Source organism: Aricia agestis, chromosome 14, assembly GCF_905147365.1.
Source record: "Aricia agestis chromosome 14, ilAriAges1.1, whole genome shotgun sequence".
NCBI lineage: Eukaryota > Metazoa > Arthropoda > Insecta > Lepidoptera > Lycaenidae > Aricia > Aricia agestis.
Window position 1 is genome coordinate 11112034 of NC_056419.1, and position 23390 is coordinate 11135423.

The following is a 23390-nucleotide window of genomic DNA, read 5'->3' on the forward strand; positions in this document are numbered from 1 at the left end:
CATTTTAATTTCCATGTAGGAACTTTAATCAAGGGCCAGTCTCAAGGAACCCTAACAAGGATTTAAGCCGACTACAATGTTGTAATTAATTTGAAGTTTCCGACAGTTCCGGAGCACTAATTCAAACAAACTTTAATAACGAAATGATGTTTATTAACTAAGTTTTCAACTCATATTACTAATTAAATTACTGACGTGGTTTTTACAGGAAACTTAACAGGCTTTGGTTTTCCTGTAGACCTAAAATTGCTTGTCGTTACCTTTAAATCTATATATATTATATCGAATCGTCGAGCGGTATAAGAAACTGATTCAATGACTGTGGAATAATATTGCATTCATCCTCCATGATTGTGGGCGTACATTAGGTGCTGAAATAAAGCTGTGATTAACCAGATATCGTCAGATTTGGAGCCGATGGGTTTGGGAGCATCCACCGTACTTCCCGACATTCCTAACAATCTGGGCATTTTTCCGATGATGGTTGTCACCTATCAAAATGTCCATCGTCAGTTAGACAGTGTCACTCAAAACCCCATGCGGTACTGGTCGCTCCAACAGATAACATACATTATGAAACTTATCTCAAAATAAGTTGCCAATAGACAAGTTAATCGCGCACGCCGTTATATATAAAACTCAAAGGTGACTGACTGACATGGTGATCTATCAACGCACAGCCCAAACCCATAGACTTAATATGCCCAAACCACTGGACAGATCGGGCTGCAATTTGGCATGCAGGTAGATGACATGACGTAGGCATCCGCTAAGAAAGTTTGTATAATATAATAATACTTCTTAACGTGAGCGAAGCCGCGGGTAAAAGCTCGTTCGTAATAATTATTATGAAACATAATCTTACGAAGTTAAAGAAGAAGTGAAAGGGTTCACTTTTGCTAATCTAATTTATGATTCGCATTTAAAACATAATTGATAAGAGTAACCATTGTGGACCCCCTGCAAAATATTATATGGAAATGGCGTATCAACTATCGCTAACTAAAATATCATAATTGCATGTAGTCTCTTCATCACAAATGGCAATTTATCTTTACCCATAATCCATAATATTATGACATGTTACATGTACCATAGTAATCTAAATGCCTAAAGTAATCTAATCGCCCATGGTGATTCGTACCATTTTCGCTAGAGTAATTTTCAGGCTGAGACATAAAATGAAGATTCAGATTAATGTACATTATTTATTCCACAATTTTTTTAGTTAATAACTTACATTTTTTATTACTTGAAAACAACATCGAAGCAGAAATTAAGTTACATTGGCTTACTTTTACTGTATTAATAAATATCTATAAATATCTAAAAGGCAGTATTTTTAGTATGACTAGTTTTATTTGACTAGACAGGGCCATAAGCAAATATAACTGGTGACTTATCATTATATAAAGTAAAAATAGCAAAACGTAATATGAATAAAAGAGTACCGTAACAATAAAATAAGAAACAATTAACTGATTCTTAATTTTTTGCCAAAAGGAAAAATAAGAGCTTAAATTCAATTTTTAATTGACAAGATCTTTATCATATTATTAAGGTTGTTACATGTAGCCTGGTATATTTAGTTATCCTATAAATCGAGTCTCAAGAATTATCTGAAATAGAATCATTATCATAAATGAGAAACAAACCCGGTCAAAATTAATATATTGACCGGTCAACCGGGTCGGTTTCTCATTTTTGATTGGTTTAATACGGTTCTTGTAACTTTACGGTTTGTGCTTATAAATACATTTTTAAGTTGATTGATGTCCGTCCCGAGATCACCAGCTATCGTTCCTTGGTGGGGGTGGAGGCCTGAAAAAATAGTTTTATTAAATTTTAGTTTTCATTCATTATTTAAAAAAAAATTTTTTTAGATATTACTACTTGAATGATGTAAGTAACTACTTAATACGAAGGGATTTTCGTAGTCTACAGGGCGTATCAAATCTAAGTGATAATACTTTAGGGTGTACAGTATGAGACCGGGGTATAGTTCACTGTTAAAGTAGCACGTAGCAGCGTCGAAAGAGCAATGTTTTTTTACTTTTGTATAGGAAAACTCGTGAAGCTGCAGGAGCGCTTGCCCATAGATCCATAGAAATTACAAAAAAAATGGTTTTTCAACGCTGCTACTTTTACAGTGGAATTTCTGCAAGGAACACATACACACCCTAAAGTATTATTATCACTTAGTTTTTGTATACCCAGTATATTATATTACGACAGTATGTTTGTTCGTTTGTTCCGCTGTATAATATGTTACGCCATAATAAAAGCTCTAATACATTAATAGCCACATGAATTTCGTACTAAATAGAAAAAAAATCTGTACTTAATTATTTGGTTTAAAATGTCAATGGAAAACTTCAAGTCGGATAATTGAGAGTATTATAATCTATCCTTCTAAAGTACTATTGAAAGGCAGAACTTCTAAAGATTTAAATACGCTAGAGAAAACACGCACAAAGACTTTGGTTACAAACAAAAAAAATACCCATTAGTTACTTATATTTTTAAACAAATATGTTTAACCTTAGTTTGACCTTCAATGGCGTTAAATTAGCAATAAATTCGACCAACGTTACGTTTCGAACTTTTGGTAAGCTTCTCGTATCAGCTTTCACATAATGAGAACTTGCATTTGACGAACCAGCCATTATAAATAAGATTGAAACGAAATTTAAAACTACTGCAGAGGTCAATTGGCCGCCGATGATGACGTCAGAGCGAAACTTTAAAAATTTATTGAGAAAAAACTAGCCAATGCATTTCAAAATTATTTAATTTATATTCTTAAAATACCCTATTTCAACGAAAAAAAATATTAAAAGTACATGTGATTTTTTTTGGACAATGCCCATTATTTGGTTTAAAATATCAATCGAAAACTTCAAGTCGGATAATAATTGTGAGTATATAATCAATCTTTCTGAGTACTATTGAAAGGCAGAACTTCTAAAGATTTAAATACGCCAGAGAAAACACGCACAAAGACTTTGGTTGAATGAGAATCCAGACCCAAATTAGATGTTCTATATTTATCACGTAGGTACGGAATTTTCAATAAGGCCTTTACGGGTAAAAACGGGTTAAAGCTTTTCTATCTTGGGTTCGTATGGGTTTATTGATTTTAGTTGGTCATCTTGAAACAACATTTTTATTTAATTTTATTCTTTATTATCCATAAAATTTAATATGAATTTTCAATTTTGTCTTGCTAAAACTCGAGAACAGCTGCACCGATTTGGCAAATGTTAGTTTTGAAATAACTACGTCTTGTAGTTTTCGACGCAAAAATAAGCGCGTTTCATATTTGACTGTTTTCATGTCTACATTTTTGTTCATTTTAAACAGAAATGTGGATTTGTCATCAGTTGTCATTTTGATGTTAGGATGGTTCCATCAGAGTAGACAGAACGTAAAAAGTACCTCGACATCAAACAAACGGGCGAATATACGTCTTATATACGCGTGTTCTGAGTTGGTTCTGAGTATACGCGAGTTGGGCCCGACTGTCACTTTCAACATTCGCGTCGTAGAAACTCATCATTGAATTTCTACGTGAGTTTCTACGACGCGACGTCGTACGATGTCGTGTCGTAGTTTTTTACGACGCGCGTCGTAGATTCCCACGACAGACGTCGCATCGTGAAACGACGACGCCGCGTCGTGGTACGACACGACCTCGTATCGTGCTTTTGTGTCCCGACTCCCGGCTCTAACGCATTAACTTACGGCGCGCCCCGCATACCTACCTGTTATGTCAAAATTTTAATAAAACAAAAATTATAAATTTCGAGATCTTTCTGAGTCGGCCTACTCGTTAGTTCTCTTCTGGTTTTATTTTATAGACAAACAGACGATACAAATATGAAATAAACTAATGGTCGATATACATACTCGGGTGAGGTCCAGTTGTTGTCGCAAGTGGCTGTGGCGGGAGTCCCCGGTTCGCTGTAACATTTATTTCTGCGAATATATTAAATGTCTATGAATATTTGAACTTATTTCACATGATAGAAAAACACTTGGATGTTTGTATGATTATGTTTAAAAATAAATAAAGTACACGTTATAATAAAATACACTTAAGTACTTATAACAAAATTCTCTCATTCAAAACGTCTATAATAAGTACCAAAAGGATTATATCCAACTGTAGCTTCGTACTTATAAAAAGGGACATACAGTGTGTTTAACTTATGTGCCTTGTTCTTGGCCGAAACCAAAGTAATTAAAGTGCCTGGAAAGGACAAGACATTGTAAAGTTATTATAATATTTTATGTACCTATACAGGATGTAACAACCCACAACTGTATGGATACCCTATATCGAGTTCGCTGTGAAAATAGCAGCGCTGAAAGAGGAACTTTTTTCACTTTTGTATGGGAACATTCATAACGCGCGGGCGCTTTTTTTTTATGAAATAAGGGGGCAAACGAGCAAACGGCTCACCTGATGGAAAGCAACTTCCGTCGCCCATGGACACTCGCACAGCATCAGAAGAGCTGCAAGTGCGTTGCCGGCCTTTTAAGAGGGAATAGGGTAATAGGGGAGGGTAGGGAAGGGAAGGGAATAGTTGAGGGTAGGGAAGGGAATAGGGTAGGGGTTAGGGGATTGGGCCTCCGGTAAACTCACTCACTCGGCGAAACACAGCGCAAGCGCTGTTTCACGCCGGTTTTCTGTGAGAACGTGGTATTTATCCGGTCGAGCCGGCCCATTCGTGCCGAAGCATGGCTCTCCCACGTATGCCCATACAAATCACACAAACAAATATTTTATCTTTCAGCCCTGTTTTTCACAGTGAATTCTATTTAAGGGACACATACACACCCTATTATTTAGTATTATCACTTAGTTTTGTTACATCTTGTATAGCGAAATCGCTTAATTAGTATGGAGCTGCTCTTACAGCTCCTTGGTAGTAAATAGTTAGGATAGCTCACCCGGCGTCAGCAGCCATGGTGAGCGCTTCCAACTCATTGGTGGTCTTCCGTCCGTACGCCCGCCAGAGCTTCACACAGAGCGGCGTGAGGAACGTACACCAGATGAAGCCCAGCAGAAACCCACAGAACCACCAACCGTGCTGGAATGTAAAGTTGGTCTCAGGGACTTACGTACCATCGAAGATTTTGATTTGGCAGCAAAAAATTGCGATTTGCGCAAAGCATTGCGCGCTTTTATCATATTGGACGTGACGGTAATATCGTGAACGTCCGCTGTAAAACGATATCTCAGGGAAGTAAAATGTATGGAGATATAAGCCGATTTTAAATTTCCATCGACGATAACGTGCACGGGCCATGAAGATGTCTACGTGGCCGTGTAGAGGCGCAATTATGTGTAGTTCAGAAGAGTCTGAACTACACATAATTGCGCCTCTACACGATGACCCATCGTAGTGGCCCATCACGATGGCCCTGCGTGTGGAGGACTTGGTCGTGCGGGATGGCGGCGGTGTCGGTTTCTCGGCCACACATCAAAGGGAATAGCCCAGCGATAGCGGTACGCATCTACACGTGGCCCATACTAGTCTGTACCCGAACGCGGTAGACTGAGGACTGAGGAAGTCGTATGTCAATTTACGAATTTCATTCCAAATGACGAGTACGTTGTTATCATGAACTTTCAGCTGAGTTTGACATAAATTTTGGCGATTAAATTGCCATATCTGCAGACTTTAGTGGTTAGTGTTTGGTTTTAGACCTTAATTAAATTGGTTAAGGTTGAGATGCGCGAGTGAAAGAGACAAGTGCTAAATTTCTATGATCTTTGTCAATATTGTGCCTAAATAAATCTATACATCTATACATATAAATAAAATTGGAGTGTCTGTTTATAATATTGAAAGAACCATTTTTTACCAAATGCATATGAATGTATATAGGGCACAGACACCAAAACAATTTTTTTTACAATTTTTGTCTGTATGTCTGTCTGTCTGTCTGTTTGTTCCGGCTAACTTTTTTGGCACATAGCTGATGTAGTAAGGAATAACTTAGGCTACTCTTTAACCGACTTCCGAAAAGGACCTTAAAAAGGGGATTTTTTATAAAGGAACCTTAAAAAGGGAATTTTTTTTCTCTTTTTTATTTTCTTTGTTATCACATTTTATTTATTTTATTTTTTATTTATTTATTTAATTCAGGCATCTTGGCCCATATTATAAATACCTTATAGACTAACATACATACAATTATACTAAAAACTAACACTAACACTAAAACACTAAACGGCCTGTTTTGCTGACGCGGACGAAGTCGCGGGCAACAGATAGTAAATAAATAAATAAATATTACTGCAAAGCAATATTAAAAATGGAAAGAACTTACACGTGTAACTCCTCTCGTTTACAAGTTGCGGTCTTTAAATCCCTACCGGCTACCCGCCTTAGGCCTCTTGTACCCTACCTACTTGACGAAATATAATCAACATGGGCGGCAGATTTTACGGATCCAGACAAGTCGGCATATTCGATCCGAGATGTTAACGAGATTTAACGAATACTTTAAGGCTGGATTTATATTACGCGATCGCCCGACCGCGCGATTTGGCGGATATGCCGCGAGATTACAAGCAAATATATTAAGTAAATGTAAGCGTTAGTGGGTCTCTAGACAATCAATTTTATTATGAAATATCGTTGAACAATATTATTGAACAATTTATTCGACAATAAGATTGAAAGGCGGGCAATATTAAACCTAGACGGTCAATAATATTACACAAAACGTGATATTGCACAGTTAAATTGATCGTCTAGGTCACTCTAGGGGCCCGCTAAATAGGCCTAAACCTTATAAAACTAGCCTAATGAAGATTTTGATATAAAGTCCATTATCCATACATCGTCATCGTTAAATTAAAGTTAAGTAATTATCAAATATCGTAGAGTACGGACATTAAATTTTATACAAAACACAATATCAACATAGCTCGCACACATAATATAAAGTTTGATATGTCAACAAATCACATCGCGGGGAGCAATTTTTCATCTCCGGATCTCGGTGTACCCACTTTACAGTTCCTCAACAACCATCAATCATGACTCAAGCACTACAGAGTTACACGTTTACTCCAGTTTGTGGAAATTAGCCTCGGAGAAATGGCTTTTTAATTCAGACGGATTTCATTTGGACAAATAGAGCGGTCCTTGGAAAGGTTTAATTTATGTTTAATATAAATTGGTTTAGGATAATGGGAAAAGAATGAGTTATTAACAAGGCCCACAATTTATATTTTATTTTTTTGTCCGTGGTAAATAGAAAAATGGGGAAGGCCTTTGCCCAGCAGTGGGATAGCATAGGCTCATAAAAAATATATATAAGCTTTAATTATTATAATTTTCAAATTCAAATTCAAATTCTTTATTAAGCATACAATAATATACAATAGTATAAAAGCTAGGTAGCGTACATCACGTCGTCTAATCCCATGCTAAGTAAAAACTTGTGTTATGGCAATCAGACAACGGATGCACGCCGAACAATTTTATCCTAATATATATTATTTACACATTCACACTACACTTTATCACGTAAAGTCTCTTTCGGCGACGTGATGCGCGCTTCGTTCGGGAGCCTCCCCCGGAACCTCCGGTAAACTACACCGGCGGGCCAGAACTCCTCCACCTCGAAGATGGATAAAACTTGAGTCGGCACTCTCACCATAAAGGAACTGAAATTCACTTTGTGACGAGAGTGCAGACGCTCCACCCTCAAGGTGTAGGTGGTCTTCTCGCGGATGTAGTTTACGACGTCTTCGACCGTCATGTCACCTCGCTCCGCAGGCGCAGCTCGGGCACATAAGGTGCGATGCCGCGGTGGTTGCGGACGGTGGGCTTCCTCTTCTTCCTCCTCTCCACCAGAACGAAGCCCTCCTCATCGCACCTCCTGCTCTCGTCTCTGTCGAGTCGAAGATGTTCAGCCTTGCGGCCCTTCTTTGCACCCCTCGCCTTTGCCCGCGGGGGTGGTGCGGGGCAAGCAGCGACGCTTGCATAGTTTTTCGCTTGAGTCGATGGCCTCAATTTCGTGTCGACGTCATGCGGTGACGCGGACGGCGAGCTGACGGCGGCGGCTGTTGCTGACCCACTTGATTTTGCTGACGTGCAAAACGGCGAGTCGCGTTGAGCTCCGCGACGCATATTTATCGAGTCGATCGGATGCTCGGGTGACCTACATAATGAATTATTACTTTTTAATTGTAATAATTCACTACGCAACTCACTGATGGTGGATTCCGAGGCATCCAATCTACCTCGCATCTCGTCCAGCTCTGCCCTCATGATGTTGAACTTCTGGAGCAGGCTGGAGACGTTGACGTGGTCCGTCGATACCGCCGGCAGTTTGTGGAGCTGCTTGGCCACAAACACTGGCAACTCCGCAGGATTAGTCTGCTTGAGCAGGGAGATGATGTCCTGCAAGCTTCGTTCGCTTCCGTCTCTCCTCCGGGAGGTCATCTGCGCTGTCTTCCCGAGCGCTTCGTACAGCACGAGCCTGCCCTTGCAGATCTCCTCGTTGGTGTAGGTGGACCTGCATAGCTGCACGATGCCGTCTTCGTCCATGGTGTTGACGACGTGTTGTACGAACGCCAGCAGCTCGTTGGATACGAGCGCCATGGTGTCGGTGTAGCGGCTGTGAGCCGCGCGACTCGCGAAATATTAATTACTTTTATTAATATTTGCTACGTGTGTTGCTGAGCGGTGCGCGACCGTTCGCTACCGCGTTCAAAACAACACCCACACAATTTGCAGACTACTTTTAAAATCTTTCAGTACTTTAACACGAAGAATAATAGTTATTTGTAGTAGGTGTTTAGCAAGGGCGTAGAGAAACTTATGCAGTGATTCTGGTAGAAAAGAATCTGTCTCTCTTATGCAGTCAGTGCCTTGGTTCATTTGTAGCAGTTTTGAGATTTACCTTAATATTATGATGTACTAACTGTATATAAGAGAGCGTATAGCCATAGTAGATCCGTTTAATAACCAGTGCAGCTGCTGTATAGCATTGAAACGATGCTGAATGTATTACACATTGAGCATCGTTTCAAACTCTCATCAGAGGCTATTGCCTCCCCCAGTACAGAATTATCAGTACTGGGTGCACTGCAGGGAACGTAGAGCAACGAATAACGTGGAAAGCGGTCCGCAACACCCTGCCTGTCGTTCCGCGGCAGACACTACATGGGTCCAGCCGCAGTTCGCCTCAACTACTCCGCTTAATAATACTGCCTATTTACCAGAAGCAATAATAATATACAGGGTGCAATTAAACCTTCCTGCCAAATTTTGATATATAACAAGAATAACTTGTTAAAAATAAAAATACACGTAATTTTTCTTTTAAAATCACTCAGTACTAAAATGTTGAGAAATAGCTTCCGAAAGTTATCCTAAAAACACTACAATTAATGGACACGACGCGTCGTCCGTGCGTGATGTGACCCCGCGCACGTGCCTCCCCCCGCGTTATCCCCTCTCATTCCCTCGCGCTGCGAGTGACCGTTCTGCAACGATTTTAAATGGGATAAAATATGTCAATAAAAAAAAAAAACACCCAATTTTTTTTTGGTTAATTGACTCTCCTAATAATACCTAAGCCCTGGAAAAAAATTGGCAGGAAGGTTTAATTGCACCCTGTATGTACACACTACACAGCAGGAAACGTAGAACAACGTGTATGGTAAACAGCGGTTCACAGGACCCTGTCATAGCACTGTCACCGCTAATGGGTCCTACATCTAGCAGCGTTTCAGACACTTACCAGGGGTGATATATACTGGGTACACAGCAGGGATCGTAGAGCAGCGAATACAGTGAAGAGCGGTCCACAGCGCCCGGCCTGCCTCTCTGCGGCAGTCAACACAAGGGTCCGCCAGCCAGCCGCGTGGGAGATGAGACGAGAGATGAACATCGCTACTTTCTGGAAGAATATGAGTTAATGTTCTCTCTAGCAGATTCTATAACATCAGGTGTCAAAAAATTACCTATGGGATATTTCTGGTTTAGAGAAGATTTGTGTAGATATTCTGCTGGCAAAATCAAGAATTATATATAAAATTCTCGTATCACAATGTTAGTTACCGTACTCCTCCGAAACGGCTACTGGCTACTTTTTATATTGATAAGTGCATGTGTTGAATAAATAATAGTAAATTATTACAACTCGAGACTGACGGCGACCATTGTTGGTGCGACGGGATAGCGATGGACGTTGGCCATGGTGCCAATAATGCCATTTATTTAGTCACTTCAATAAAATAATAATATGGACGAAATACTTTATATGGCAAAACAACTTTTGCCGGGACAGCTAGTTTAATCATCATAATATTAATACGCAAACGAAAAACTTTGTAACCCTTTTTACGAAAAATGGGGAAACGTAGGTGCATGAAATTTTGCACATTTATAGTATAAATGGTGAAGGAGTGCATCGAACTAATATTATTTTGAAATTATGCTTTTCTCATACATTTTTTTAACAAATAAAACATTACACACACTACAACACACACACATGAGAAATGACAGATTTTTGAGTGACAAGCCTATACATACGAATTATACTCTTTTATATTTTATGGTTGAAGTCTGTTGACAACAAGTTGACAAATTGAAAATGGGTTATAGTTTTTTTTATTGAATCTAAGATACTATTAGATAATGCTTACACGGCCAGTTTGAGATCAGCTATATCCCAGAGACAAGAGTTGAAAAAATAATAATAAAGTCAATATTTTTTACAAAATATAGCCGTAGTAGGCCTAAATATGTCGTTGAAACTAAGGTCGAATTTCGGCCATTGGGCGATCTCTAGTATTTAAAAATACTCGTATATTAATATTATATTGATAAGAAATCTTTTTCATTGTGTCACATAATTAGTTGAAAGGTGGGCACCTTAATTAAAATAGGCGTCACGTAGGGAGCGAATTACCCTATATGTGAGGTATTCAATTTTGGTGAGTGTTACCAGACATAAAAATTTAGATTGCGACTCTTTTCTGCCACATAATATCAAAGAGTTTTCATAATAAAATCCTTTTTAAATTGTTTCATTCATAAAAGACGTGATAACATGTATTTTGGACAAGATAAGCATTATAATATTTTACAAAATATACAATTGTTGCTTGCTTGGACTTCAAATCTATGGACTTGAGATTTTAAAGAAATAAACATAATATTCAAAACCTCAACATATTGCATTTTCGTCATAATGTTGAAATAATATAAGTAGTTTTTCCACTTAAGCAAGGGGAGATATTTATAAAATGGCAACACACAATGTAAGTTCCTCGTATGTGACTGAATAAAGAATGAGATATCTTAATTGTTAATTTTAGCAAATTTTACTGTAAAGGGTTGGAATATTTTAAAGACTGAGGGTAACCTTAAAATAGAATTAAGATCTGATTACATGTCGCTATTTTTAACTGATACTGTTTTAAATTTTAATAGATATGAGAAACCAAAAAAAAAGTCGTTTCTTAGATAAGGTACATTGGTAATAATATTATTAAACATCATAAAAACCCTAGAATTTTTAGAAAAAGGTAACACGCTCCAGGCCGCGTACGTGTAGCCCGCATGACAAGAAAAATAATTATGTGCATGAAAAGAAAAGAGACATAATATTAACGTAATAGTTATCTGAAATTCACCCACTTTTGGGCAGAATCAAGAATTTAGAACTAAGAATGTATTTTTATTAGAGATGTGCCGATGTGTGATGTTGCATACACAACCTAAATGTTAACAACAAGCCCTGACACCGTTGGGGGGATGAGAAATTAATAAAAAAATTAAAAATTCTATATTTAATGGTATTAAATAATAATTGTAGTAAAATTACCTTCTGCGCGATAACATCCCCCTGGTTGTCTATATAGAACTGAGCGGTGTGGATGTGACTCAACGAGATGTTTAATTTTCTTCTAAAAGGGGTCATTTGTAATTCCAGTTCTGTTAATTTAAAAACCAATTCCGTCCTCAACTGCTCTAAAGGCTTGATGCTACTCAAGTGCAGCCTTTGAGTCCTCGTCGCTGGAAAAAACGTTACATTTTAAATATTTTAAAGAAGTAAACTAAGATTGGTGGGGTTCATGTTTAAGTGAAAAAAAGAAAGTTTTATACAAATTATACAGCGTTTCTAATATTAAGCGCCTTTTCGTATTTAATTGACAAAAGTCAAAACCAAGAATTAAAAAAGTTTCTAGTAAAATATAAAGAAAGAAAGTATGGGTCCCAAATCCATATTAATAATATTAATAAAATGCGAAAGTGTGTCTGTCTGCCTGTCTGTCTCCAACCTCCTCACCGATTTTGCTGAAATTTGGCATGGAGATACTTTAAGACCCGGGAAAGGACATAGGATACTTTTTGTCTCGGAAAAATGTACGGTTCCCACGCGCAGAACTAATTTTGGCGCAACGCAGTTGCGGGCGTCAAGTAGTACATTATACAATCCTTCAATGATATTTTTGCACGTGCATGAAATTAGGATTAACTTACAGTTTTATGCAAATATTCTCCTGACAGTGATATTCAAGTATTGTATATATATATTAATATTATAAATGCAAAAGTGTGTGTCTGTCTGTCTGTTACCTCTTCACGCCCAAACCGTTGAACCGATTTCGCTGAAATTTGGTATGGAGATACTTTGAGTTCCGGGAAAAGACATAGAACACGTCTTGTTGTCCCGGAAAAATGTACGGTTCCCGCACGATTAACGAATTTCGGCGAAATAGAGTTGCGGGCTTGATCTAGTTATTAATATAACTATAGTTAGTGTTATTTGTGACATAATCTGTTTACCACGAAAATATCATCCAAGTGCCAAAACATCGTTGTTGATACAGTTAAAGAACTTATTTATGAAGAGTCCCTTACACAATTACGGCAAAGTTACTAAACGCTTTCGATGTTATATCTTGTTTTACAATAACTGCCCTCTCGGGACCTCTTAGGCCCTCTCTTTATTACATTTTTTCTTCCATGTGACGTTATAGATGTTTATAAAATTGCCTGTAACACAGTATACTATATGTTACTCGCGTCTTCACTTATTGTATAGGAACCATACATTTAAAACTATCCCGAATAAAATCTAATAAATAATAATAGCTCCCACACCGGTTTCGGTGACGGTGGCCAGTTTCATTGAAACCAGGCCAGCTACGCAGGAGTAATTTTATAGTGCCCAAGTGTGTGCGCAGTACACAATAGCACTCTCTATTCCTTTACTCTCATAACCCAGTGGGACGGAAGACCTACACGCCCGGCGAGAGATCAGGCGCAGGACCGACTTTTTACATGCCCATCCGATGCATGGATCATCTTACTTGTCAGACAATCAGGTGATCAGCCTGCATTGTCCTAACCAAATTTTGTTCGGCGGATTTCTGCCAATGCGACACTGCCCGACAAAACCCGCTGCAGACCCGCTGCGCCCCGGCAACAATGTGCTATAGCAAGCGACGCGCGGATGTGATGCGATGCGACCCGGCAAGCCTCGGCTCAAAATCCGTCAATGCATTGCACGCTGACCCGCCCTGGCACGCCCCGGCACAGTGAGCGTTAAAAACCGTTAATGCGATGCGACCCGGCCCGGCAAGCATTTTGCGCTGCGCTGAGCCCCGATCCGCCCCGGCACGCCCCGGCACGCGCCGACAAACTGTGCGCGTACAAAGATTACGTGAGCGTGGGGGCGTTTAATCAACCTTTGTGGAATTATAAATCTGGATTACCCAAAGATTCTAATCTTCCCGCCGTCGTTAAGTCTGTCACTTGTATTGCCACGTTCTCCAGCTGATCAACAAAAGAGGGTAAGTCTTTACCCACGACGGGCCCATTGTACTCCATCCTGGGGAAAGAAAATTCATATCCTCATAATATCGTCAAAGATATTTCATACAACAAAGACAAGTTTGAAAGGAGTTATGTAATAATTTGATTATTTTGTATTATAAGTTATAACAACAGTATCTTAGTCTGCGTCAAGCTATCTACAGTAGTAACATGCAAAAACAAAACATTTTATTACGTAACAAAACTAAGAGATAATACGTCTTTAGTTTGTAATTTGTATGTGTCCCTTGTATAGAGTTTGCTGTAAAAGTAGCAGCCCTGAAAGAGCAAACTTTTTTGTGATTTGTATGAGCAGGCGCCCTAGCGTCATGAATTTCCCCATACAAAAGTACCAAAAAAAGTTATTCTTTCAGCGCTGCTACCTTCTTATCCTCACACAGCTAAAGTATTATCACTTAGTTTTGGGACATTCTGTAGATGCAATCTTAAATTGTGGTTATTTTAAAAACTTTTAAAATAACATACCTAATATTTCCTGGGAAAGGAGGCAGATAGAATCTTAAAAACTTCGTATAGCTAGCACAAATCGTAGAAAATACACTCTTACCTGTACTGAGTCAAATTGACGTCTGAAATAACATGAATCCTGTTCAGTAATCTATTGAAGTTCGCCGATATTGTTTTCAGGAACCCCACATCAATGGCCGACGACAATCTTTTCAAATCACTCTGCAGTTCGTCCCATTCGAAATACGAGGTTTCCTTGTTGACATCCAAAATTTTTTCAAGTTGAAACACGTTGTACGCTGGCTGGTTCCTTTCGCATTCTCTGAAATGAGAAATTCTTCATAAAGGAGTCTGAAAGGAGCGCCGGGCGATTGACGGTATCCTTTATTTAACATTCATGATTATTATTTGTATGATAAAATGTAGAACAAGTGGATTGGGGTAGTAGGTTATATTTTAGGGATTGTAGTGTTTATTGTGGCATGAGGGTTAAAGAGTTGGCAGCGTATAATAATTAAGATTCTAGGTACCATCGAGGAATTGATTCCTATGCAATTGACAGACCAACGTTATTTGGTTGAATATGTCAATTCAATGTTAACTGTGATCTGTCAGCTGGGTTTGACGTAACGCAACCAAACTACTTAGGTCCCCGATTTGCATAGGAATCAACTTCTCTGATAGTACCTATAAGTTTTATATTTAAAGCCATGTATAATGTTTATTGTATATAGAAGGTGGCCCTGACTTTACTGAATATAATTAACATATCTATAATATAAAAATGAGTCGCTGAATGTGTTGCTAAGCGCAAAACTCGAGAACGGCTGAACGGATTGGGCTAATTTTAGTCTTAAAATATTCGTAGAAGTCCAGGGAAGGTTTTTAAGTGACACGAAGTTCACCGGGACAGCTAGTTATTAATATATATAATTAATATAATTATGTGAAAACAGACCTTAAAAAATATTAAAAAAAAATTTTTTTTGGAAAAGCTATATAATAAAATTATATCAGTGATAATAATGATGACAGTTTTCAAATACCAATTTATGTAATGTTTATCACGAAAGGGACGTGGACGATCTCAACAAAAGCGATACAAAGAGTATAAAGGATATTTAAATATTTTATATTTCCCAAGGGAGTGGGTAAATATTGTACCAAAAGGCAGTTTTATGAGACGTAAAAGTCGTCTGGAGGGCATAAGCGAAGAAATAGAGGAAAATGTGAAAAAAAACGGGGAAAATTATTTGAAAGGGCTAACTTGAACGCGCTAATCTCAGGAACTACTAGTCCGATTTGAAAAATTCTTTCAGTGTTAGATAGCCCATTTATTGAGGAGGGCTAAAAGTTATATTTTATCACGCTAAGACTAATAGGAGAATGTGGAAAAAACTGGGGAAATTATTTGAAAGGGCTTATATCGCGAACTACTTGAGCAATTTTTGTGTTATTTGGCACAGATAAGAAGTAGACCACGTGAAGGATCGAGGCTATCGATTTTAATAAATTTTTTCAGTGGCTATATATTAAATTTATACCCGTGCGACGCCGCGGCGGGACTCTAGTATTGAATAGATCAAAATTCCATTATAATATGCATAGGCTTAAAAATCATGACTCTTCATTTTGGTCTTCGTCTTCTTCAGCCGAGTAAAACTGACCTGAGAACATCCTTGATGGGTACGTTGATGGTGACATTATCCAGCTCTTTGAACAGTATATCGAAGATCCCTTCTCCGTCAGGTATCAGAGCTGAAGGCTTGTCCAGTAGCGCGGTCAGGGTGCGAAACCGGGGACTGTCCCAGAGCGCTTCACAAGCGAACACCTGGTAAAATTAGGAAGTTAGGAAATATCAGTGTCTAAACACACTATGCCGAAGTTTCGCGGCGGAAATTCCGCATGACTACGTCAGCAATGCCAAACGCATACAATATGACGCGACGGAATTTCGGCATGGTGTGTCATCGGTAATTTAAAATACATTGCAGGCGGAATCAAGCCGAACTTCCGCCGCGGAAATTCGGCATAGTGTGTTTAGACACTTAAATCTTAATGTCATAAAAATTTGAGGGTGTGTCTATCTATTTGTATGTTATACTTCATATCTAAAGCAATGAATAGACTGTGATGACAATTAGTATTGAGTCGCAAGATTAGATATAAGATAGTTTTTTAAGACAAGACACCGTGCCTCATCACTTCTCACTCAGTATACGAATTTTCGCACATTGAAGTTGTTGAGCAACATCTAATCAATATACTTAAAATGTAAGTGTGCCCTGAAATTTCAGCCTTGTGTACCAATACGAGGTCTTGAGCCTCATTGGTTAATAATACAGCAAAGTTAAGGACGCTATCACAAAAATTATGTCAAAAATTAGCAGGTCAGTACGAATATCGACCTTAAGAACATTAAAATAACATTCAATATCAGCGCGCCTTGTACAGTGGCGGTTACGACGCTCGCCGCTTTCTTGATAGGGCGAAAATGTATGAAGAAAATTGAGAGCGTTTCTTATTTTTCTTATAAATGGAAATGTTATTTATTTTTATATAAAATATTTAGCTATTCGTATAGGGGACTAAATAAGCAACATTTTTTTTTGTATATTTATTTTCCTTAGTTCAGTGTATTTAGCTATAATGGTACCTTATCAAACCCCATTTTTTTAATATTTTGCGATTATTGTGATGGTTAAAACGTGTTTATGTAAAAATGTTGTAGGCGGCTATAAAATTTTTATAGTATAGATGTGGAGATGAATATAATATCTTTCATTTGAAACCAAAATATCCTTGCAGTGTGACTCCTAATTCTTTAAAATGGTACCTGAAAATCGCTGATATTTGTGAAAAAATGTGATAGCGTCCTTAAACACTACGACAAAAAAATTAGACCTTCTTGCTAAGAATAGCAACGAATCATATAAAATCATACAAAACCTAGTAAGGCTCCTCATATCAAGCATAATATATTTTTGTATTAAAAAATAAAATATTCCAAAAATAAAATATTATTTTATTACAAAATTTTAATTTAGATTAGCGTATCAAAAACTTTACAAAATCTATAGAGCATTGACCATTGTTCAACTTTACTAAGAATGCAAAGTTCAGAGGCAAACTTTCAAGAACAAAACGTTGCTATTTTAAACGATAAGGCGTTCGATCAATGTCAGAACGTTATTCTGTTATTTGGAATTTAAACTTTCCTCTAAGCTGCTTGACCTTTTATATAACTCTTCCGCATCGTGGTATTATTTTTGCATAGTCATATTAATATATTATCATTACCTAGTATCAAAATCTATATTATTAATACATAATCACTATACAAACAGGTACTATCAGAGAAGTTGATTCTTATGCAAATCGGGGACCTAAGTAGCTTGGTTGCGTTACGTCAAACCCAGCTGACAGATCACAATTAACATTGAATTGACATATTCGACCAAATAACATTGGTCTGTAAATTGCATAGGAATCAACTTCCTCGATGGTACATACATCCCTATCCTCCCCTATTACCCTATTTCCTCTTAAAAGGCCGGCAACGCACATGCAGCTCTTCTGATGCTGCGAGTGTCCATGGGCGACGGAAGTTGATTTCCATCAGGTGACCCGTTTGCTCGTTTGCATGTGTTATTTCATAAAAAAAGATCGTTCTGTGACGAACCTAGCAGCTGCCAGCCTGTGGGGTTGCCAAACCCATGTCCTCCATAGAGTTGCCATGTGTGAAGTGGGAGGGGATGTTATTAGCCATTAGGAGGAACAAGACCCTGTCTGGGCTTACACTTAAATTATAACGTAATATATTGTAAGTATTTTAACCCATCCTCCCAAGCGGCAATCCAATCAATCCCCAAGCGGCACCCGGCTGCCGCATAACAATTGAAAATATATTGTGTCTGCGATTCTCGCGATCGCAGTATGTGTACTAAGTACTTGGTCCTTGTTTAATTCTTATTAGTTTTTTATAGTATTACGAAAATTAGCCATTATTTTGGCTACTTTTCGAAGCAATTTTAATAAATACAGAATTAATCCTTATCCAATTAAATAACTTAAATTGAAACTTAGATTTATATGGCCTTTTACAGCAAATGATTTAAATGAATATTTTCGAAGATATTACAGATTTAAAAATTGCGGGAAGTAGCTTTTGCGGCGGTACCGACCAATGCGGGCCACGGGTATTAATAATGAATACAAGTCAAAACTGCTGAATCGATTTTAATCATTTTTTCAGTGGCTATATATTTTATAAATACCCGATGCGAAGTCGGGGCGGGTCGCTGGTTTAATTATAAACTCATAATATTGTTGTTTCCGTAGATGCTTATTGCTTATTAATTATTATTAATATAATGTTTATGGTATATTCCGGTTTATATAGGAACTAACGATTTAACCTTTATTCGTAGACATATATTTTTTCAATTTATTGAATGTTTTGTTATGGAAATTAGTCGCTTGTATTAAGCGTTGTAATTGTCATATTATAATATGGCCTAGGTAATAGATTCGTTTCCTACTTTTTGATTTAATAAATGTTTTAAGAGAGGTCTTCGTTTTTTGTAAAACAATTTTAGAACTTTTTTTGAAAGAAGACAAAACATTAAAAAAAAATAAGACGCGAAGAAGGCTGTATTATCTAGAGATCAATTCTTGAAAACATATCATCTAGCCATTTTTTTTTATTTACTCACCTCAGCGTGTCCGGCAATCAGGAAAATCATGGACACCGTACACCATAGTATGATTGATATGATACAAAGCCAAAACACCGTCCTAAAAGCAATAATAATATGTTATCACATCCGTGATCATAAATACCAACATGTGGATAGAATTTTAATACAGGTTTGACTCAGACTCAGAGAGCTAGGTACTATAGGTACTTATTTAATATATCTATTTAAATTTTTACCCCGTTTAAGTAATTTTTATTATCATTATTTTATATCTCCTTATTTAAATTGGAATATAATATTATTATTGTTTAATTTTAAAAGACTAAATCTATATATATAAAATTCAAAGGTGACTGACTGACAATGGTGATCTATCAACGCACAGCCCAAACCACTGGACGGATCGGGCTAAAATTTTGCATGCAGGTAGATATTATGACGAAGGCATCCGCTAAGAAAGGATTTTGATAAATTCCAACCCTAAGGGGTTCAAATAGGGGATGAAAGTTTGTATATAATAATACTTCTTAACGCGAGCGAAGCCGCGGGCAAAAGCTCGTTATATATAATATTATTTTGTTAATTTTTTCATAAATAAATACAACTTTGAAGTACCGCGTAGCGCGTTGATGTCTTATTGATTAAATAAAAATTCCATTTTTACCTCGTCAATATCATTTTATTATCATTATATTGTATCGTTTAATTTCAATTGGAGTATAATAATGTTTAAAATATAATAACATTTTATTACATTTTTCTAGCATTTTTCATAATAAATAATGATTATTTTGACGAACAGCGTAGCGCGTTGATGTCTTATTGATTAAATAAAAATATCCATTATTATTTTATCAAATATCCAAAATGTTTCGTTTTGTTGTTTATTGTACCCATCCCAATAAAATAAGCCTATTTGACATTTGTACCGTCGATTCACTGCGAACTTGAATTTATGAAAAACCACGGGCTCACAGAAAAGGGCAATGTGAAACAGCGCTTGCGCTGTATTTCGCCGAGTGAGTGAGTTTACCGGAGGCCCAGTCCCCTACCCTTTTCCCTTCCTTATCCTCCCCTACTCTATTACCCTATTCCCACATAAAAGGCGGGCAACTCTGCTGCAGCTCTTCTGATGCTGCGAGAGTCCATGGTCCACGTAAGTTGCTTTCCATCAGGTGACGCGTTTGCCCCCTTATTTAAAAAAAAAGTAGGTATGCAAAATAGTTGTAGACCTGAACTTACACTTGCAGTGTCTTTGACGCGAAGGTCTTTATGCTTCCACAGCCGCACAGCATTGCCAGCAAAATTAGCAACATGACCACCGCAACGGCAACAGTACAAGCTGAAAAATAACAACGCTTGTAAAATGCAGGCAATACTAACCCATACTTCCATATTCCATACTAATATTGAAAGTGTGTCTATTACCTCTTCACGCTTAAACCACTGAAGACTGAACCGATTTTGCTAAAATTCTGTGCCGTGATACTTTGACTCCCGAGAAAGGTATGTCCTTTTACACTTTTACAATTTTGTCGCAACGGATTTGCAGTCTTCAGCTGCAATATTTGCTACGAATAACATACAAGTTATCTTGCCTTGTTATAGTTGGGGAGGGGAAGAGGAGATTTCGGGAGTAGCTCGAGCGTGTCAAATTAAGCTTGTATAGGCTTCCGACATGTGTGTAGTTATCATGGTATAGAAATCAGATTTCTCACATGTTGGGTTAGATATTTTTTTAAAATATTGAATTGTCACCGGATCTGTCAGATAATTAAGATAGGGGATGTTTAGTATACCCCAAAAAAGCTTCCATATAAAGCACTGACGATTCAAAGGTTAGGCAAGCCTGTAGGGACATTTTAAAATATAAAAAATTAAGCTTTATATTTTCGTAATTAAGCTTCGCAGATATTTTATTTTGCACTAAACTAAATGATTTAGTCCTTGTCGTCTAAAATATATTTATAATTAACCTAAATAAGCAATTTTCTGGATATATTTTCTTTTTCAAAACTTTGAAATGACTGCAGTTTCTGAACCCACCGCTAAAATAAAAAACGCTCATATTATTTTTTTATAAGTTTTACCTAATGTAAAAAACCTACTAGGTTTTCATGGCGCTCGAGTGACTACAAAATTAACACCTTCCTCTCCCCTACTATTAAATGATTTCATAATTTGAGGTTCTTGTCTTTCAAAACTTTTTTCCTTCGACGATTACAAGGAATAAGAGTTTGACAGGTTTGAAGTACGTTTGTCTACGAGTATCTATACGAAGTTCAAAACAAATAAATCAGTTTTAACTTTAACTAGTTTTTGTTTCAAGGCTGTCGTGACTCGTGTCACACGATTTAACGTATTTTGAGCTATAGTTTTTTAAAAGTATTTTGTTTAAGTCTACGACTGCATAGAAATATTTTGTGTCCCAGATTCATATCCAGTTTATTACAGAAAAATTTACGGTTCTTGGGTGACCAGCGGGAACGAAGTCGCTTACAAGTCTTACTGTATCACAAATGGACGCTTTAAGCATTTGTGTACAAAAAATACGTATTGAGTTATGAGTGCAGTTATGTTCATAAGATCATTTAGAACGACACTGCATTCATAATTCAACTAAAAACCATTTGGTGGGTTAGTACACAAATGCTTAACAGCGGCCAAAAATAGGTTTTTGCACTGTCACGATCTAAAAAGTCTTACCTAGGGTAAAAGTCCACCTCCAAAACTCGTATTTCTGTAGCCTGTGTAACGTGCCGTCCATTTGGCGTGAAATCCTTCGCAGTCCATTACCAAGATGTCGGACTATATCGCTCAACACCCTTGAAGAGTTATTCACTATTGTCTTGTGAGATTCTATGCCGCGTAGGACGTCTGAAATTTTAAGAGCAAGATCTCAGCGAACGTCACGCACAACCTTAGGATTATTCAACAGAAATTAGTACTGTAATGAACAATTTTCATTCTTAAACACATGCTCCATTTGCCTTCTCCAGTTTCGCCAAACGAATTCATTTTTATTTGAAAATTTTAGCTAGCAAATATTTACAGTCAAATTGCGGTAATTATGGACAAATTATATTAAAACCAATTCGAAGATTCTCACAAATAGTTTATCACGTTGTTTGTTAGGACCCAGACTAAATCAAACGTGTGATATAAAGCACAATTATTATATTACAGGTTTGATTAGAGGCCAATACCGTTTCTGACTCTCTCAGTCTGTCTGTATATGGCGGAGGGCAGGGTCCGGAACTCTTTCCTCGCAGCCTGAATCTCCTGAGTCAAGTTCTGTACACCCAACGATCGCAGCTGCAACAGTTGATCTTCACGAAGTATCTAGAACATAGATTATAAAATGTGCGAAGCATTTCGCCATGTAGAAAAGGATATAAAACTATAATACTAATGACCATTACTTTATAAACTACTAGCGACCCGCCCCGGCTTCGCACGGGTAAAAATATATAGCCTATGTCACTCACTGAATAAATGATTAAAATCGGTTTAGTAGTTTTTAATCTATACTAATATTATAAAGAGGTAAACTTTGTTTGTTTACTCATAGATCTACTACAACTACTCGACTAAGAGCTGGCGACCAAATCGGTCATGTGGCTTCAGCTGTGTTAAAACTCCGTTAGCTACTTCCCTGAACAACCCTTTCTGATAATCTGCGTGCTGGCTGGCCGTGGCCCGTGGGCGGTGGGTGTGGGAGTAGTGCGGTGGGGGAAAAAAATGTCGGTTCAGCTTTATTAAAACTCCGTTAGCTACTTCCCTGAACAACCATTTCTGATAATCCGGTGGCCGCCACGGCCTGGCCGCCGCGGCTTGGCCGCTAGTGCGCGCCCGGGCTAACAGAAGCTAAAACAACTAGACTACTTTTTATCTAGAAATATTATAAAAATATCAAACTTACAGAATCGAACTTCATCATCAACTGCAGCGAGTTGGTGTTGAGTGTGTCACAGAGCGGCGCGTCCTTCGATACGCAGTGCTTTTTCAGACTGTCCAACTGCTGTGCCAGGTCCGTGATCCGTTCTGCTGCAGCAGCCGCTAGGAGACCAGCTTTGATGCTGTCGTCACGCAGAGAAGATACTTTCGCTGATAGGTCTTCACTTTCTGAAAAATATATGTGTATTTTTAAGGGACATAGCCTTACCTATACTTAATTAGGTATTATTTATTTTAACGTGAAAGTGTGCAAATACTTTTAGTCTTGCGATAGTTCCATCACGAAAAATATTGCTATATTCATAGCAAATATGATTTTTTTAAGACAACAAAGTTGCGTGTAATATCTGGCATTTATATTGTACCATCGAGGAAGTTGATTCCTATACAATTGACAGAC

At 37.6% G+C, this 23390-nt stretch overlaps 1 protein-coding gene across 2 annotated transcripts in view; it reads right to left on the reverse strand.

The window, feature by feature from the left end:
- Positions 1 to 1698: 1698 nt before the first annotated feature.
- Positions 1699 to 23390, reverse strand: part of LOC121733936 (prominin-1-A) — a 41790-nt gene continuing 20098 nt past the window's right edge. Inside the window, exons 6-18 of one of the 2 annotated variants that reach the window (XM_042124341.1) lie at positions 22956 to 23158; positions 22240 to 22375; positions 21740 to 21910; positions 20276 to 20375; positions 19049 to 19130; positions 16001 to 16164; positions 14434 to 14655; positions 13766 to 13881; positions 11869 to 12059; positions 9775 to 9933; positions 4957 to 5096; positions 3910 to 3963; positions 1699 to 1821 (exon numbers count right to left, since the gene is read on the reverse strand). In XM_042124341.1, coding sequence (XP_041980275.1) covers positions 1788 to 1821; positions 3910 to 3963; positions 4957 to 5096; positions 9775 to 9933; positions 11869 to 12059; positions 13766 to 13881; positions 14434 to 14655; positions 16001 to 16164; positions 19049 to 19130; positions 20276 to 20375; positions 21740 to 21910; positions 22240 to 22375; positions 22956 to 23158 — 1772 coding nt within the window. In that variant the 3' untranslated portion in view covers positions 1699 to 1787. Of the gene's footprint in view, positions 1822 to 3909; positions 3979 to 4956; positions 5097 to 9774; positions 9934 to 11868; positions 12060 to 13765; positions 13882 to 14433; positions 14656 to 16000; positions 16165 to 19048; positions 19131 to 20275; positions 20376 to 21739; positions 21911 to 22239; positions 22376 to 22955; positions 23159 to 23390 lie in introns of both variants that reach the window. The other variant, XM_042124340.1, reaches the window with a different exon arrangement.